This window comes from Aptenodytes patagonicus, chromosome 5 (genome assembly GCF_965638725.1).
Source record: "Aptenodytes patagonicus chromosome 5, bAptPat1.pri.cur, whole genome shotgun sequence".
NCBI classification, from domain to species: Eukaryota; Metazoa; Chordata; class Aves; order Sphenisciformes; family Spheniscidae; genus Aptenodytes; species Aptenodytes patagonicus.
The window spans coordinates 25,433,866-25,454,184 of record NC_134953.1 but is presented as its reverse complement, the minus strand read 5'-3'; the positions used below and the strand labels follow the sequence as shown (position 1 = coordinate 25,454,184).

Below are 20,319 nucleotides of genomic sequence, written 5' to 3'. Positions count from 1 at the left end.
GAGGTCTAACACATACCTTTTCCTCCACACAGAAATTAATCATTTCAGAACTAGACTCTGTGTGGGCACAGCTAGTCATTTCAGCCGAAGTCTGCATTGCCAGTGATCCATCATACAAGATGATGCAAAGCTATACAGGTCAGCACAGGCCATGCATTTGTGCTGAATTAAACAAGTCATTATAATCCTCTGAAAAGCTAAAAATTGCCTGGAGCTTCTCCCACAATTTGGAGATGCATGATTCTGGTGTGCTGCCCCTGCATGAGACTGCTGAACTTCTAGAAGTCATGGTTGCTCTTGCTCAGGGGACAGTCTTACCCACATCCAGCTGACATTTAGTTAGATATGCAGATTGTCCTTTCCTGAATAATCTTAGCAAACCCTGCCTCCTCCTGAAATAGCAGCACTAATTAGTTGGCAGTTGTGCTACCACAAATGTCTAATCTGCAGCTGCATTCCCTGATCTGTCCAACAGATATTAGAGAGCACAGACTGGGAATTTTTGCTGAACAATTACACTATATAACACAAATAATCACAAAAAGGAGAGGCGCTACCTGTAACAGCCAACTATTCAGTGATTCTGTCCCTTGGTCCTGGGCCATTCATGTTCTTGCCACGTGAAACCTGCGAATATGCAGTTTCTACTTCTTGGCCATGACATGGCATACTCCTTCACAGTTATCTCTACATTTTGTTCCTCTGCATGTGTGCAACACAAAAGAATATTACAGCCTGTCTTCTCTTCTTTTTTCTCATTACCACGCTCAAGCATGTGACTTTCTTGGGCACTCCTTTCAAAACCCTCCAAGAGAATCTGAAGCAGAGTCCAGCATGTTTCACTAAGGCTACCTGCAGCTAAAAGTGCTTCCTACAAGTATTTCTGACCTCTGAAAAAGCCGGAGTTTTTAGTTGAAGGAGGGAGAGGAAAGGCTGCCACTGATGGAGAACGCTTAAATTGCTCCGTTTCAGTCCCACGTTGGCCCCAGATAGCAGGACTGTTTGGAAGTGGATTATACCCATTAACAAGGTTACCCTACAATAAGACAACCAACTGATGGGTCCTGTGCAGCAGTAGAATAAAGGTTACACTGACCAGGTTAGGAGCTGTGGATTAGAGCCTAATTATCCATTCATTACAGTGCTGCAAATCCACTGATTTCAACCTTGTTATACAGCTACACCGGTACGACTGTGAGCACCCCTTGTTAAGTCTGTCCTGGTTGGCAGTCTGGCTATCTTCTTCACTGCCAGTGAAGACTGGGGAGGACGTATGGCAAGAAGAATATTTTCCTTGAGGTTATGAACCAATGAACCGCTGAATGTGTGTGAAGGTAAGGAAGAACGTGCAGGGTCAGCAGGGACAGGGAGTGTGGTCCGTGCACTCTCCACCTCCATGCTCCGTGCTGTAGCACAGGGTAGGCAGAGGGGCTTTGTCCAACCTGCAGAACTGGTCATTTCAATCACCTGCCAAAACCTAAAAGGAAAGCTTACATAGGAACTGAACTGTAACTAAGTAGTTACAAATGCTATTTATTTCTCTGCCTCATTCTTTGCATGTATCTTGGTCATGAAGTTACCATGGTCCTAGCCACTCTGTCTCTCATGCAAAGAAGTTCAAAGCTGTAGTCAGGCTGCTGTAACAATGATGACGAAAATATCTGTTCATTTTTAAATTATTTTTGAGGACAATATGGATAAGCACAAGGTTAAAACGACATGTTTTTTCAGACTGATAAATAAAGGGAGAGAGAGACATGGCAGGGAAGACATTCATTGGCTCTAGTGGATTGTGGGCTAGCACAGCTGGGCTCACAGCCTCATTCATAGAGCTTGGTAAGAGTTTGAAAAAAATAATGGAGCAAATCAGTTAGTTATAGAGGGCACAGCAGCCTTTTGCCCACTCTCTTCACTGGAAAGGATTAGGCTGAGCCTTCAATTTCCCCTTGCCAGTGCACGCTCCTCACAAAGTGCCCTGTATCAAGTGCTGTGCTATCTGTATAGTTTCTTACCAATTTCACTACAAGGAAAAACATAATGTGCATCTGAGCCACAGCATCTTATCAGCTCTGCCCTGAAACTGTGCCATGGTGGGAAGTGTGTTGTTGACATCCTGTGGCAAAGCCATCACCTGGCGTTTCCTTTGCTAGGACTTTGTTAGACCAAGGGTAAATTGTGTTGTTTCATGAATTGCAAACCAGTTCACTAAGCCAGGTGCATGTTTTGTCTGGTACTCCACGGAAAGAGCTGGGCTTTAAATAAGAAATATTTTTAGCAGAACTTACTTCTTGAATGACACCAATTTTGAAATTTATTTTAAAAAATCTACACCTCCAGTAGTTATAGAAAAAGGGAAAAGCAGCCTACAAAACTTCCAGAAAACCTAAAATAAAGTCATAATTGGCACAGACTCATATGAATAGAACATCCTGTTGCATCCTGTACAAACTCAAGCACTCAAAGCCAGTGCATACTGAAAGCCAGTAACTCCATACTCGATTAAAAATCTAAACCACTCCTGAAAAACTGTATTTGATTGAAAAATAAAAAAAACACGAACACAGTGTGCTACCTATTTGAAAAAGAAACTTACTGGGCATCTTAACAAACTGCACACTAATCTTGAACTAAGCAACCAATTCTCCTTAAGCTGTGATATTTTGCTGAAATTTTGCAAAAGTAATAACAGCAGTAACAATTATTGCTGAACAGCTTATCAGTGGTAAGGAAGAGTCTTTATAATGATAACTCAGATATTTTCTGTTTCATTTATAATAATCACAGTTTTCACACTGCTTTTTAACTGATCATATACATTGCTATTAGGAAATGTCAACTTTAGGGGGATGTTGCCAATGACTTCTACAGTTAATTGATAAATGTGTTAACTGATATTTCCCACTAAACATTTCTCAGAAGAAAGGCAGATACTGGTACCAAGATACAAATAACGCATGAAAGAAAATCAGTAATCCTTAAATCTAATTGAGGGCCACTTTGCCACTAAGGCACTCATTTCTGCTGTACGAGAGAAGAGTTTGTCGCACAGGATGCTGAGATGATGGGCTCCTTGATTTTTCTTCTCGCACTTGGGCAACTGAGCTTGCAAACCTGCCCCTGTGACTGCAGTCACACACTCGGCCCCGTGCAAAAAAAACTGTAGGATGTTTCCAGGAGGAAATCTCAGCTCACAGCACTAATGTTCACACTGGTGTGTTGCCACCCTGCTCCTAACAGCAGCAAAGGGAAATGCTACAAGAACATCTACTGCCCCATTGCCAAACCTAAGAATGTATCACGCATGTCCTGGCAGCCAGCTCCAGGGGAGAGGTGTTACCCCGTGCCTTGGCACAGGCAGCACCAGACTCCGGTCCTGAGATGTGCAGACACATGGAGAGGCATCGGCAGGGACATGCACCCTCTTACGTAGGCAGATGTCTACCAAAGAAAGAGTGGAGATCATATCTACAGTATGACGTAACTGCGCTATTGAAAAAGTCGCCGACAACATGGAGCGTATTATTGCCTTTCTCCTGGTTTGGCAGGTTGTGGAAATGATGATACTAACAGAGAAAAGTAAATATCAATAGGGCAATAATTCAGACATTTAGGAAAATCTAGAAGAATACCTAAAGAACTATTATGAAAATATTATTTGACGTTATGTTACTTTGCCTGTGGATGAGCTATCATATCTTCACAAAACGATACAGAAAATCCAGGTAACAAAATCTGTTTTCCTCCTCAACTTGCAGCAATATTTGTGGAAAAGTAATTTTGCAATGGCGTACTTATATCTGTGTAGGTGGTATGCAGTAGGAGATAAGGTGAAATGAGAGAGAAACGAAACCGTCTATCTCATTTAAAGCTTTTGTGTTTAGATCAGTTCCACAGGTTGAATACAGGTTTTGAATTCATAACACGGTGAGTCAAACCGCCGCTTAGCCCTCAGTTGGATACTCTTCTATCAGACTGAAATTAAACACTCAGACAATATATATATATATATAAGCTGTAAAACTAAGAAAGGTGGTTCTGGCTTCAAAACCTGAAATATCTAGCATTAAAGTGCGTTGGTTGTTTTGGGTGTTGTCACATATGCAAGGCATTGACTGCTTAAACAAAAGTGTTTTACAAGGACAATTTCTGCTGCGTATTATTTTCTGAAAGGAAAAATTTTTCTTTATAAAAACAGCTTGAGTAAGAAATATGAAAATTAGTGACCTGACTAAATACAATTTGGAGTTTATTTCCTGCAGAGACTGATCTCCTATTCTGTTTAGGAGGACTGCAGCTGCTTCTGTGGGGAACAGTTACACAAAATGCTAACAGTAAAATCAAATTAATTATTAACATAAAACATTTAAATGATATTATAAATACTTTTTAATCTCCATGTAAACATCATTAGTGCTTGGATTTTGGGTGGGGGGGTGTAAGTCATTGATATCGGTGCTTATACCCTTGATCCTGGCTCAGATTTTCTATACCATTTAAAAATATTTCATTCAAGACATCATATATATGCAAGAATTTAGAGAGGACAGTTTGAAGGCTGGGCTAGATCATCTACTGATGGAAATCTGTGATCCACTGAACTCGGTGATGAACATGACATTAGCAAAGTTTGACACTTGCTCATTTTTCACTGAAGTCCACGCGAATTTCCCACTGATTCTTACCTCACACCACCCCAAATCACTGAATACTAAATCACACCAAGAGCTGCGCATCTCCATGACAGCAAGGGAGGGATCCGAACCCTGCCTACAGTTTCAATATCATGTTTGCCTAATGTAGGTGTAACAGATGTATCACCAATTCACAGTGCTTCGTAAATACTACATTGTAATGTCTTTTGGCCCCATACAACTGAATTGAAGATGTTTCAACACCATTTCAGCAAAAGTTTCTATAAAAACCTGAGGTCTCAGGAGCTGGAGAAAAAGTGTACGATATTGAACGTAGCAGATGGCTCATGTGCAGCTTACCAATTTATTTTGGAAAGGATGTAGGTGTTTAGAAGTGTTCACCAAATGTATTTCACTAAAATATTCCTCCAGGTAAAGTGAGAAGGCCAGTAAGCCAGGGCCACAACAGAATTAAAAATACTTTGTTTGAAATGCTAGTCCGGACTAAAGCATGAGTATAAAATCCTAACTGAGTAACGTAGCAGAAATAACGTACCTGTTCGTCAGCGGTCCTATGAAGGGGTTAGTGATTAGCTGCACTGTTGCTTTTGAAGCAAACAAGAGACCGACTTGAACATTTTCATTCAGCAGGTCCTTATCTTCCTTAGGGCAGTCAGATGGGGAAGGAGTCACATTTACTATCATTTGTTCTGTCTGAGTATGATGTAACTCTCTGGGTTGTGTCTTATCAGATTCGTTTCCAGTAACCATCGTTGAGTTGTCATAGTAGGAGAAGATGCTCTGAAAATTGTCCATCGTTGTTAAGACTACATTAGGCTTAGCAGTCTGGATTTCTGTGGCATTTTTCTCATGTTTGATGCTGTAAAGGTAACTGGGAATTATTGGCACTGGAAAAACAAATAGAATATATTGGCATCTTACTATCAGGTTATTTGTAAATGGAATCACCAAGTTTTCTTGTTTGCTTTGCCATTGATCAGGAAATAGAAGCCTTTCCTACAGAGCACATAAGTAAGGATTTTGAACGGTGGAAACACAGAACTGAAATAGAAGTTTGCTCCTGGGAAAAAACACACCCGTAACTCAGAAGGGCAGCTTAAAACAAAAAGTTCTTTTAGATTAGTCTTTATTTTGTGCCAGTTTTCATAAATATAAGGTTTTCTATACAGACATCATTCAGAAAGCAAAATATAAGAAGTATCAAAACCCGTGTCTGCAGAGTCTCTTTGTTGCACGTGACTGCACAAATCTATTTATTAGATTGTGAAAACATGAAAGATGAGAAAAGCATTGAATTAAATTATTTAATTATATTTAATAATAATTTTAATCACTATTAACCCAAAATATAAAAAATGTAATAAAACACATTTCTAAAATAAACGACAAAAATATTGATAAGTAACAGCCATAAGAGGGAAAAAAACATAACACTCCTATATTAAGTAATCAGAACTAATGTGTTGGTCTTTACATCTCATTATTTTTTAAACATTTACATTGAAAAGATCATCCAGAAAGGACCTTCTTTATATGCTTTAGGATCTTAGCTGCAATTTAATTGCATTAATATGTATCTCAGAAATTAGCATTTCAGAATTTGTGAAAACAGATGTCGGGTTCATTCAATTTAACACTAGTGACAGAATGACCCTTCTGGTCTTGCATCTCTTCTTTAAAAAGCCCACTCTTTCAAGAAGTCTGCAAACTGTAATAATTTCTAGGGCTTCTAGCATACATATTACTGAATAAGTAATTAAATGTTAATAACTTTGTAAGAAAGTACATTCATGTAAAAAAAATCCAAAATCGACCTGCTAAAAATATATATGTTTTTAGCTAAGGTCTACATTGTGGCATCAGCTTTTAAGCTGAGGTCCCCAAGAAATTCAGGAGTCCAATTCAGAAGCTGACACTGCAGCATCGTCTGAGAGACGTCTCTGCACAGCCCGATTCATTTCCGAGAGAAGCATGTGCATTCATGCGGGTGTGCGTGCATCCATGAACCACTAGTTTCTCTGAACCCTTTTCTTTAAATTCATGTAAACATTTGAATATGAGGACTTCTAAAAATACCAGTGAAAAATGTTCAAGCGTTTTATTTGAGCAGATTCCTAAATCCTGACACTATGCCACTGAAGCCAGTAAAAGTTGCATCAAAACTTGGATTATTTTATTAAACTGACTCATAGAAGTGCTTTTCTTAAAACCCAGTTAGACAGTTTTCTTATTAACCTATCATTTTAAGACCAATGCGGGGGAAAGAGGAACTATCGCAAGGAAACAGGCATCTCCAATGTTATCTAGCCTGTTGTTTCAGTTGCGTGACCACAGGAGAAAAAACGACGATGAGCTAAAAATACTGTTATCTGTCGTTCCGTGAAGTATTAGTGGCGTTCAGCAGAAAAAAAAGAATTACGAAGACCTTTTTATACCATTCTTTATACAGCAATGACCATAGAAATAAAGTGAAACCTTAATGTATATGGCAGTGTGTTTGCAACGCCCGGAATATCATTCGCGTTCAGGGAAAAAAAAAAAAAAAAAAATCAGTGCTTGAAAATGTTTGGTCTGAGAGCATTAATCATGCGCTCAGGGAGTACATCTGCCACTGGAGATTGTTTCTGGCATAAACCGGGAGGGGAAAAAAACCCGAACCCCATTCTACCTACCGACTACCGTAAGCAGCATGTTGTCCAGGAGCAAGGCGATGAACACAATCAGCAGGATTAGTTTCCTGGACTGCCGGCTCTCCCGGAGCCAGCGGAGGAGGCTGAGCTCGCCCCAAGCCATGGTCCCCGTCCCTGCGCCGCTGCCTCTCGCTGCGGAGAGACAAAGGCCATTAGGGGCCGCCGGGACAAGGCGGGGAGCCCGGGCGGCAGCTCCGCGGCGTGCCGGCGGCTCGGCGGGCGCAGGAGCCCCGCAGCCCCGCTCCGCGCCCCCCGCCCCCCGCCGCGCTCCCCGCCGCGCCGCACCCGGCCGCCGACAGCCCGGCCCGGCTCCCAGCTCCCGGCGCAGGTCCCCGTCCAGCCGCACGCTGCGAGCCGGCAGGGCAGGAGCGGGGAGGAGGAGGAGGGGGAGGAGGAGGAGGGGGAGGAGGAGGAGGGGGAGGAGGAGGAGGAGGCGGCACCGCTGGACCGTGTGAGCCCAGAGAGCGCTGGAAGCGGCGCAGGGGGGGACTCCCCTCCTCTCCCCTCGCCGGGCGGCGATGCTGCGGGGCACGCAGCGAGCGTGCCGGGCTGCGGGTAGAGCTGCCTGCCTGCGGCTCTGGGCCACGCCAAGACCTCTGGGCGCCCACTAAGATGTGTCGAAACTGATACAGAGGGGAAAAAAGTCACCGCTCATACGCTTAAACGCGCGAGCAGTGTGCCCTGTTGGCGAGCCAAGTCGAAATAGCGCCACTGATTGATTCTTGTCCTAAAATCAGGAATTTGCACCAGCTGGCATTTAAATTGCTCATTTTTCTTGTCTGCTCTGCACAGAATTCCAAGTGTTGTACCCAGCCGGTGGCATTTGGCCGTCAACATTATGAATTTCTTTTCTTCTCCGTCTATGTTAGAAAAGAGATTAACTGCGTTGAACTGATCATGAAACGCGTTTTAACAAAGATTTGCATTTTTTAAAAACACTGTCTTTCATATCACATAATACACTGCTTTCTTTTGGTCACCCAGTACCGAACTTTGTGAACTGTTCTTTGCTTCGCTGTCTTCACTGAGCTTCGCTTTTGGTAAAGCCCACTGAATGTGAAGGAAGTCTCTTAATGAGTTCAGTGGCCCCAGAACCAAACGTCAGACTGAAGCTGATGACATCATCACTATGCAAATCGTTTATTTCTTTAACTACATTGCCTGCTGGGTGTGTTAACCAGTTTAGTGGTGTCCATTTTCGATGCGATGCGATTTCATTACTAATGCAGGTTTCTTAGGAAGCGGTGCTCAAGCTTATGCTGGTGCTTCTGTGGCAGCAGGCATTTCAGGCTGTAAACACCCAGTTTCAGGAATAACAAAAGACATTTACACTGTGGAATTTTGCCAATGTGAGTAACAGTAGAAGATAAATATTTATGGTCTAAATTGCTCTCTTAGGTCCTAATCCATCTCTGGATGAAGTTTAACAGGCCTTGGGAATGGGAGTAAATTTTCAGTACAGTAAGTTATTGGCTATACACAGATTTTTCTAAAAATAATGAAAAGTGGGAGAGGATATGCTGATAGCGCATCTCTCTCTTGTTTGCATGCAGGTAGCTTTGATTTTATTTGACATGTCCACCATGTATTATTTTTGTATGGGACCTATTATGCGGTACATGACAAATAATCACCCAAGGCTATTAATACGCTATTGATTCTTGAATGATGGCTTATAAATGGTTTGTCTTTTCCAAACTTCTTTAACCAGCAACTTCAGGAGTTGGGCACATTCATGTTTGAAGCTGAATTTCCAAAACAGAGCTTCTGCTTCTGTACTCAGAGGAAATAGAAAAGTATGATCTACTGGACTGGACTGGGGAGAAATGTTTCATCTTCCAAGTGTCAGATCCTGAAGGCACTTGGACAGCAAATGACATCGTTTAGTTGAGAACTTGTGTGGAGTGCAGTAGGAGAAGGGGAACACCGGCTCTGGTTAGCAGCAGAAAAAGCATTAATATGGGACACATGTCAGTGCAATGTCAATAGCAATATTCTACCAGGAAAACATGGGTTCGGGTATTTTGTATTCCCAGCAGTTCACAGGAGAGTTAACTGGCAGCAGTGCTGCTGTTTCTGTCACCTGTCAGAAAGCAGATGTGGAGAGAAATAAGATGCTTTTCCAGCCATTTCTGATGAGGCACATGATTGTAGAAGCAACTTGCTTCTCTCTCTGTATCATCTACGTGGCAAGGTAGACCTCCCCTTCCCCCTGCCTCCCCTCCCAGCCCTTTCTTCTAGAATATTTCTCCTCTTCATCCGTCTCTCACTGCGGTGCTGACGCTCACACTGACAGCATCTGGCCACTTTGCTGGACTTTACATCAATCCTCTTTTCTACTGTCCTAGTTTCTCTTGTCTTCAGCCAATTGATTGTTTGACAAATAATGCTAAAATATATATGCTAAATCATGCCTGCACTATTAGCATGGATAAGCATGAGAGCGTTTGAATAAATTTATTTGCATGTAAAGATGCCTACTCGTGCACGGATACTATTGCTTTACTAATCTAGCCGATGAAATTGTGGTTACCTCTAGGAAGTGAGCAGGTCAGGAACCTGCTAGGTTTGCTGCTCTGCAGGTGTAAACTGTATTCAGGCAAATATTGATTCCTTCACTATATTTATTTATCTTTAATCAGTGATCTTTGTGTCTACTGAAGAACAAACAAAAAAGGAATAGGACCACAGCCAAATCAGCAATTACTTTTGGGAAGCTGTTGACGATTTGGTTTTCCTATTGAACTTTTTACTATTATATAATTGTTAATTAAGATTGGTCAAAAAGGAGGGAAGAAAAGCAGTGGGATTTTTTCCAGTTGTTATCTGAGCTTTCAACAGAACAGTTGAGCAAAATTTCATGCTTTGAAAAATGCTGGTCAGCTCCACCTCTTTTGTTAAGTCTCTACCTTTTATTTGCTTTAACCATCCTCTAAAGTATACACGTGCTTATTATACCCAGATTTAATAATATTATCACTTTATTAATTTTTAATAAGAAATAGTTATAAACTCTGAAATTAGTTCCAAAAGGATATATTTATTTAGGAATCAAAATTTTGAGGACTTACCAATACTTCCCTCTGAGCGAAACACCCCTAAGCCATTAGGGCATAGGCTAAAGGCACAGAGCATCACAAAGCTGGTGATGAAAAAAAATGTTTTAATGTGGTATCTGACTCTCAGGCTTTGGCAGACTGAATGGTAGCCTCTCCTGAATCACCTCTGCGGTACCGTAGAGACTGCGTAGCCAAGTGAGCTATGCAGACAAATAAAATAGCCATAAACACACAGGCAATGATACTGCAAATGATCACCAGACTGGAAACGATGTTGGAGAACAGTACTTATTAGCAGTCAAAATTCTGACTGCAGCTGAAAATTCCTCTGTGGCAAGATGTCCTGGATGCTGTCATGGGAAGCAGCATGGTATCGTTACAAGCACTGGGGAGAAGTGACATTTTGCTGGTTTGCCTACAGGTTCCTTAAACACTGAAATTTAGAAAAAAACACTTCTGGTTCTCACCATCCAGGCTGAGAAATGCACTACCTTTCTGGCTTCTTTGGGAAAAGTAATCCTTTTTAAAGCTGTCTCTTTTTAAGATTTACATTTATTTTTAGTGCTTGGAGTTTAATTTGCAATAATTCATAATTATCTTAGCTTTCTGTATGAATTAATCATTTGCAGTTATTGCTACTGGGGAAAAATTCTGCTATAAATAATTCTTACAGTTTAAGTTGAAAGACATACCTGGCAGCTTATGTTTTACTAATAACAAGTAATATACTTAGTCAGCTTTTTCAACCTTTGTAGCTCTTTCAAGACTTTTTTCTTTGTGCCCGACAGTCATGCTACTAATGACTGTGTGGTAGTTAGTTCCACTGAATAATGCATCTCCTCTTCCCCAGGCATTGAGGATATGCATTGTATTTTAATCTTCTGCCATATAGCCTACAGTAAGTGTATGTGTGAATGTGTATATTTATATATATGATTGTTCACTGTGGCATGTAATGTTCAGAGGAGAGAGAAAAAAAGCAGAAATTTTGCTTTTAAGAGGGTATCTATAATGCCAAACATTTATTTAGTTGAACAACTGTGTGTGTGATAACCAGGTCTGAGACTATGAGGGGTTCATCTTTAAAGCTAGAAAGTCTCAGGGTGGAGAAAGGGTGTGCGGGGGAAGAAGAGATACTACTGTGTCTCTGCTAAAAAGAAGTAAAACACCACTTGTTCCCCTTTGCACAGAAGCAACAATCCTAACTTTAATGTAGGAACATAGGGCAGCCATTTCCCCATGCACCAAGAAACTGTGGCAGGAGGTGCCGACGTTTTTTAGAGATGTAGGAAGGCTGTAGTGGAAGAGCAGTAGGAGGAGAGATGAAGATAAATAGGTGATGCTTTGTTGTGATGTTCATAGGAAGTGATAGACGTCAGGAGACTTATAGATGTGTTATGGAGAAAACCCTGGACCACAATAGATAATGGCATAGGCTATCTCTATGCAGTAAATAATTTAACCTGCTAAAAAGTAAAGTTTTTCAAGTTAGGGCACTTATTCTAAAAAATTGTTCACACATAGTCTTGACCCAAAGTAGCAGCAGCAGTCTGAGGTGCAGTCCCTTCAGGTTTTCTCCATACCATTCACACTGAAAAAACAAACAAACGAACAAAAGCTGATACAGTTGGGAAACAGTATTGTAAGAGTTTCAATGAGGATTTGAAATTTTCAGTGTGTTTCAGAACTAGGAAATTTTATTCTACAGCACAACATCCCTCCTCTAAAATTCACTTTTTAAACTATTTTGCTATTCACAGTAGAAAAAACATTCAGCTATTCTGGAGTTGGGGAAGTGGTTGAGTAGAAAATCACCACTTACCCTGCTCCCTATCTAAACCCCTGAAGAAAACACATAGCCTGTAATACTTAAGCTAGCACATTACAGCATGAAAACAGAATTTAGCTATATATGGGAAAATATTTAGCTACATATGGGTACAGTAGCTAAAGTAATGGCAGAATAAACGCCAGTAATGCTTGATCAGTGCAATGGTTTCCTGGTATGCCTCAGGTGTATATCCTCGCCTTTTAGACTTGCTTGAAAATTTAACCTAAAGAAATCCAAACTGATGAAGGAGGGGTCAAATATCAGCACTGGCCCTGATTTCTCCTCCTATCTCCCAGTGCTATGTTACTATTGCCTGTCTGCGACACGAGAGGAGGGAAGGGCAGTCCCCTTCAGTCCCTCACCCCAGAACATCATCGTTTCTCTGCTGGCTTTTTGCACGCAGAATATTTTTCCTTCCTGAGACTGAACATTAGGAAGAGCCGCGTGATGCTGAGGATTTAATGTGACTCTTCCTGGGACCTGTCCAGAGAGCCATGATGGCCAGGGAAGCTATTTTTAGTGTTTTCCATGGCAGGCTTTGTCTAACCACGCTGGTATTACTGACCACAGGTTAGTGATGGTGAGGTCTAGCTCTGACACGTTTCATCGCTCTAACAAGAAAAGGGGGTCTGCCAAGCACATTAAAAGCTGGAAAATAACTAGGCTAAATGACACCTTGTTTTATCTGTTCTCTCCAAGCTGGTATTCTGTTTGCAGTGAACACAACCCTGAGGGCAACCCACTGTTAGCTCCATGATCAATGGGAAGACATGCTGGCCTCAGTTTTACAAACCTAATTATTTTCTTCAGAAAGCTGTCTGAAACTAAAAGGCATCTGACCAAAAATCTTTCCTATCCCTGGAGCTTAGAGGAATTCAGTCATTGCATATAAATTGTGTTTATATTGACCACTTACATGTCTTTTGAAACTGGTGCCTTTTAGGTGGCTTTACAAGAAAACACGGTCCCCTCCAGGCATAAACTGTGAACTCCATATATTAAGAAATATGGTTAGTAATAAGAATGTAGTTCGTGTTTGTATTTATACACACACAGACATATGTACATAAAAGCTTGCATGTGTGTGTGTGCCTGCTTATATCTGTGTGTGCGTGTAAGATGCCACTGTGCATCAATTACTCAGGTAATGGTACACAAGTCACACGCCCCGGGAAGTCTGAAGGCAAAGCAGAGGGTGAGCAGTTGTGGGGGAAGGAAGCAATAGCTTTTCCTTCAGTGGCTGCGCTTCAGAGACAAATACCTTCCTGCTTTTTTAGCCCAAGCATCAGCCTGTGCAGTAACTCAGTGTACAGGAAGCTTTAAGGTCAATTTGGTTTAAGTAGTTGTTCACCTTTAACATTTGTCGACTGGTTAAAAGATTAGCCAGCTTTCATGCACATGGTAAACCCTTTGCCACGACACGGCTCTACATCAGAAAGTGGATTCAGCCTCTTCTTTCTGCTGGCATATAACACATTGCCTGCATTAGCACCGATAATTTTTGCAGAACTGGCCAAGGCTGAGTGCCTGAATGCAGGGGTCTCTTGAGCAAAAGAGATCCCAAAAGTGAGGTAAGGCAAGTTGGAAGTACAACATGCATTCACCATCAGTTGTGGTGTTGGTAGAAGAAAGGAAATACTCAGAGACAGAGACAGTCGCGAAGCCAAAAAAGTTCACGAAGCGGAACTACAAAGGTGGAAACTTATAAAGCAGGACTGCTGGGCAGGGAAATACTTTTGCCAGGTCTTGAATCAGTTATGGGCAATATCCTGCTTGAACTCAACCCACGTATCTCTATACATTCAAGACATAACTCAAAAGTTAGTGAAGGGGGTTATGTGAAATGTTTGCCTCCAATAGGAGGAAATAGCTGACGGCCAGGGCAGGCTCTCCTCTTTCCGCATACCTTTGAAACTGCCAGGAGCGAAGAGATGGCTCCATACCTCCCATAGATCTGTACACCTTCATTTAGCACAAAGAAAGATGTGCAAACAAACAGAGAAAGATGGGTAAAACATATGAAGAAGCACTTCTACCTCCTGGTTGCATTTCAGTTCAGTCGCTGGGCCGTCATGATAAAGCACAATGTGTTGCAAGACCCTGAAAGCCATACCAGGGGTCCTGGCTTAGTAAAACTCTTGGCCAGGTGGTTGTTGGGGTTCTCCTGTCTGGGATTTTCATACTTGCTTTTTCCCTGACAGACTGTTCACTGCAAAATCCTCCAGCGTGACCAAGATGAACTGCTTCAGGACCTGCTGGCTGGCTCAGCCATATTCGTGGACCGTTGTAAAGGGATGTCCAGTTCCCATATGGTGGGTGGGTGTTGTTGGCACCTGATGGCACACCACATCACAAGGGCTGTGACAGCAGGGCTGCCACACCGAGCGATGGGATGCCTGGGACTTCTTGTGGAGTCATTCCTTGTTCTTTAACACAGTTTTAGCGCAGCTGGCTTCTGCTTGTGTAAAAAGGTTAAACCAAGCTGTAACTTTGTCTTTCAAAAGGATGAGTTGAGCGTCAATAAAATAAAACAATGTTTCGTCTGTGATGTTTAAGAATTATGGTATTATAGTAGAATCCCCCAAATACACAATCATCATTAGTGGAAGTGGCTCCAAAAAGTTGGCCTAATTCATTAACGTTTAAGAGCAAATCCCATCCATTGTGGAAAGTGAATCCACTCTAAAATCCTTGAAATGCCTGCCAGACCTACATCTAAATATATTATCCTGGATTAAACCCTGTGGAAAATTCGTAATGAAAAACAAGCCAATCACACAGAGCAGACGTGACCTGCAGGCTGCTGAATACTGTGATTGCTTCCCATAGATTATAATTTTAGCAACACCTGGGCTGAATGTGCTGTGCTGATGCAACAGCCTTATGGATCCTAATGAAATAATTACGGGATAAGAGCACAAAGAAACATTCAGAGCTTGCGAGAAAACAACCGTAATGCAGGAACAAAGATACTAGATTAGGTGGGAGATGAAAAGCTTTTGTGTGGCCTTATTTATATTGCTGGCATAAATAAAATCTCTTCAGACCTGTATATAATACGTTATATACAAATGCAGTCAGTGAAAAATGTTAACTGCCTGGTCTGGAGGGAATCGCTATAGTTTTGCAGAAGGACAAGGCCTTAAATAAAGTATCCTGGTTATATGAGAAAGGTGAGATGGCAGAAGAAAAGGAGAGGTTTGTGCCACCTACCCCTTTCCCTTCTGGGCTCCCTGAGAGCTCAGGGAAGGGCGACGGGCACTTTCAGAGGGCGGCTGACCTTGCTGCAGTCTGAACTGCCCACTGCATCTGCCTCTCTCTATGCTAACCCATATGACTTGTGACAAGTCACAAAACCACAACATAATCACTTGCTGCCTCAGTTTAATGTGTGTAACGCTCTTTACCTAGTCTGCAGTAGCCTCACACAGCCTTTTTAGTTAATGTATGTAAGTTATGTTTGAAAGTCTTCCATGAAGGATGTCATCGAATAACCAGCTTGCTTTCTTTTACTTAAAACTATCTGGCCACAAACACAACAAAAGTTTTCTAATGAACATCAGAAAAAAACAAGGGAGGTGCAACTCTGCAAGTAGGAGCAATGTGGCTCTCCCAGACAAACGTACGAAGTTAATGGGTTTCCCTTTTGAAAGGTGATAGAGGTCAGGTTGAAGGATAGATTGGTCAAAGGTACCAAGAAATAAATACATTCAAAGTAAATACACACGACTGTCTCTGAAAGATCTGAAGGTTAAAAATTGACATTGGACAGCTCTGAATTCTTGCAAAATTTGGTTCTGAGTTTGTTCTGAATATTGCAGTAAGATACCAGTGAAATGTGGGGTGCATAAGCTCTACATCTCAGCTACATGTATGACTCACTCAGGATCTCCTTAGACACCTGGAACAAAAACTTGGCTGTTGTAGGGCGTCTAAAGTAGCTTAAAACCATCCATGGACTTATTCCCTCACCCATTGCTAATGGATGAAATTCAAGGAAGATTTCTACTCTAATACTTCAACAGCCCTAACAGTTACTCACACATATAATTCCTGACTTCAAGATATGACTTTGCAGGACTGGATCCTAAAACGTGCTAGCAATAATAATAAGTATTAAAAAAAAAAAATGCCCTCTAAAGAGTGCTCTTTTGTGTAACCTTTTAATAGAAATTATATTTCTCTGGAATAGTTGTTCTGGAGTCAAGTAAATAGACACAAACTAAGTTTATATCTTACATAAGCTTGTTGAATTATAATTCTTAGCACAGAGAAACATGATTTGTGATCTAGAATGACTGAAATCCTTTGCTTCATCAAATCTGTCATAATCTCTTAGATGCCTGCATACACTACTGGAAATGCTGTGGTAAATTTCTTCAGCCAAATTCCTTTCTAAAAATCTTGTTCGATTTTCTTCCACCAAGAGTGCTTGTGTTTTTGCATTTATTTTCAACAGGAGATTTTTTTTGTCCCTTGGATTATACAATCTTCATAGGAGTCTAAACACACTTGGAAAAATAGGAAGCCTGCCTAGGAATATAAATTGCACTGTTGTGCTTAGTCACAAATGGCTGAGCGCAATGAGATTTTACAATAAACCAGAAATGTCTGTGTTTTGTTGTGTCAATAAATGTTCCAGTGATGCTCTTAAAGACAATAAATTACTGGTAATGGAACACTATCCTCAGCATGTAGAAGTCATTTTCCACTTCCAGACATTCTCAGATTAGGTTTAAATTGCTATTAGAAAATCCTAAATGTGTTTGTTTGAAGAAAATCTTTTTAATGCCTAGAAATAATCCAACAGTGGCTGGTTAGAGCAGGGTTAGCTAGAGTATTCCTGGGGAGCACAGTTTACACATTTGGAAGGGAGCTCAACTCCAGCAGATCCTTACCACTAGCAGAGGGAACAATACAGAGAGATTTCACAGCCTGTAATTTTTTGCAGCTGCTTGATGGTACTGCTCAGCTGAAGAGAAAACATGTTGTCAGTCTGCTAAGAAAATAATTGTGAGAGTCTGAGTTTGTAACATAGGTGTAAGATTTAATCCTGAGACAGCGCGTTTGGGCTGCAGTTGGCAGAGGGTATCTTCATAATGGTTGTTCACAGAAAGCTTCTGAGGTAGCAGAAGTAAACGATGGACATTGCAAGCAGGGCAGGATAGGAGGTGAACGGGGGAAAGGAAGAAGCGATAAGTAAAGGAAACAGCAGAAAATAGGACTCTGGTGTACAACCATTAGCTGTTTTGTAAGTAGAGCTGTTGGTTTCCCTGAAGATCCACTGAAATCCACGGTGTTTTCATTGCTAATGTTCATGTGCTTGGTAGTGTTTACAGCCTGGACCTGAAGGTACAAATGCTGGAGTTCTTACACATCCTCTTTTCTTCAGCATTGACTTTAGCAATAGGAAATCAAAGCAGGACAAATCCTTTACTTTTTTTCTTATTAATGGCAGCAATATGGAAGATCAGAATAGCGTGCGTGTTTACAAGTGTAACGAGCTGTGAATAATCTTCAAGACTGTGATACTCTTCTGGGTCCTACACTGAAAAATAGAGAGTGAACTGGAGACGTAAAGCATTAAAAGGAATTTTTATATTGACTTTCTGAGGTTTTTCGGAAAGAAATCCACAGGGAATCGAGCAGGAATTTCAGAGGGGCTAATTAGCTCCATGCTCTATGAGAACCATCACTGTCAAACTTAGACTGTGCTGGATTGCACTGCGCTATCTTACAGACTAATGACCCCCAAAACACTGAGCAAATGATTCTTTCCTGATCAGTGCCCAAAACTGATTCCATGCATTCAAATTCAGAATTGCATTTCCCTTAGCATAAAGCCTGCTTTGCTTCTTATTTTATTTTGCTTTATAGAACTGAAAAATGAAGAGGGAATAAATTGGTGCTGCTAAGGGATATATTTCCATGAGCTATAGCAGGGTTCGCCCATACGCATGATGCCTGGCCTGTGCTGACATAACTGAAAAACAAAGGTTACCATTTCATGTTGGAAGCCATCAAAATTGGCTGTGCTACTTCCTGTTTTCTGTCGGAGTTTGGAGCTTTTGTAAGCCTTGTGCAGTCTTAATGTGATAGGTAATTTTGCATAGTACGTGCAGGGGTCCATGAGCATGGACATATAATGTCACATTTATATATAAACATATGTATATGTATGTGTGGATACATTATACATACAAAGTGTGCTCTGTAGTATTATTTTCAACCCTACTTAACAAAGAGATGTGAAACCTCGTATAATTTATGCATTGCAACTGCACATTTATGTTGCAGCATATTTGACCGAGCTTTCCCTGATGTCTTTATTGATATTCTCCATGGGGACACAAAGAGCAAAAGTATTAATGAACTCTGATACTGACTGAGCAGAAGCTACGTTAAATGCATTCAGTGAAAGAGGAAGCAAATTTGAGCCAGAAGGCTCCAAGCAGCGAAGAAAGTTCTGGCCGTTGGAAAGCTTGCTGCACATTTTCATGTGAGATTCCTCATTTAAGGACCAAATATTTCCCAGGGTGTTAGATCTGCTGTCAGTGATAGCTTCTCAGGGCCACAGGAGCCCTAAGATGAGCTCTCAATGGTACATGGGCTAAAGGATTTCCATGGATCTTCCAGGGGAAAGCAGTTGATTAAAATGCTTTCTTACACTTGTACTTTCTTATATGCCATTCTTTTTGCCATTGTATTCAAATACTGATACTAACGTAACAGAGGAGTGAAGTTGGCATGGTGTCAGATGGTTAACAAAGCAGTAATTAATGGATATAATGGCAAGAAATCTTGACTAGTTGTGTCTGGCATGTAGGAAAGGGGGGTGCATAGGTGCGAAGCAGGGGGTATCAGCGAGCAAAACGCTATCAGCCTTAATGCAGGTGGGAAAAGAGTTGAGCAAGGGCCCTCGTGGAGAAGGGAGTTTGCAGCGTCTCTCAGATGAGACTCCACTCGGTCATTGGGAGCCAACGAGCGGTACCAAGCTTCTTCACAGAGTCAGGGAAGGGAGCGATTCAGCCCTTTTATGTTGAAAATTTAACTATAAATAATGAAGCTACTGCTGAGTCAAAAGATGCATTTGTTCGAGCTGAGAAGCCATGAACTGTAAAAACTGAGCTGAGCCCAGAACTTTCCCTGAAAGCCTTAAAAAGGCTTAGTTTGGCAACCGGAGGTTTTTTTCTTTAATATAGCAGAATGCAACATGATGGATAAGACCATAGAAGCCATGAAATGGAAAAATGTGATTTGCTGAATGCTGCATTTAAAAACCTGCAGTACATCCATCTTTATCCAGGGACGAGCCTGTGAGTAGGAGAGAGTTTCTACAAAGGGAGGGAAGGGATTCCTCTGTGCATGACATCAAGGGTATTAAACTTTTACTATATAGCATTTCTACCTTTCTGAAAAGGGAAGAGAGAAGTTATGTGAAATCAGGATTCTGTGACATGGAATATCTTTGTCATACAATCCTGGCTTTATATAACTTTATATAATGTGCCCTTCAGTTTTTCTGGGTGAACAAAGCCAATCACATATGAAATATTTGGGACCAGCTCTTCCATGGTCATAAATCACTCTATTTCCTCTGCTTTCCATGGCAGCTCACCACAATTGAAGTTTTGATCCAATGCAGGTTAGTTAATCACTGAAAAGTTAAAATGCTTTAGGGGAGGGAAGTTCCACAGTTAGATATTCAGATCTGACAAATGTTTAGCATCGTGATACATGAGATGTGAGTGCAGATGACATACCTTCCCGCCTCTGAGCACCATTGGGGGTCCCACCTGCTTAAGTGCCTGCCAGCAGCACATTACTAGAGGCACAGGGCAGCATCGCTGTCCCTCTTCTGCTCCAGGATCTCATGTGCCAGGTACGGCAGGTCAACCTGCAAACCATCTATGGCTGACATAAGGGTGCTGGAGCACGAGCCAGGCGGCAGCAGCTTTCTGCAGATGCGTGGGACGCAGGCACCACGGCTGAGCGGTGTGGCGTGGGGCCAAGAGGCTCGATCTCACACCCGGCGTGTGACGCTGGCCGGGCTGTGTATTAGATTAAGCATCCACATTTTCCAGTCA

At 41.6% G+C, this 20,319-nt stretch overlaps 1 protein-coding gene across 1 annotated transcript in view; it reads right to left on the bottom strand.

Moving 5' to 3' along the window:
- SLC18A2 (solute carrier family 18 member A2) overlaps positions 1-7,445 on the bottom strand; it is a 30,117-nt gene extending 22,672 nt beyond the window's left edge. The window contains exons 1-2 of the mRNA XM_076338133.1: positions 7,325-7,445; positions 5,188-5,539 (exon numbers count right to left, since the gene is read on the bottom strand). Of these exons, the coding sequence (XP_076194248.1) occupies positions 5,188-5,539; positions 7,325-7,445 (473 nt within the window). The remainder of the gene's footprint in view (positions 1-5,187; positions 5,540-7,324) is intronic.
- Positions 7,446-20,319: the final 12,874 nt, after the last annotated feature.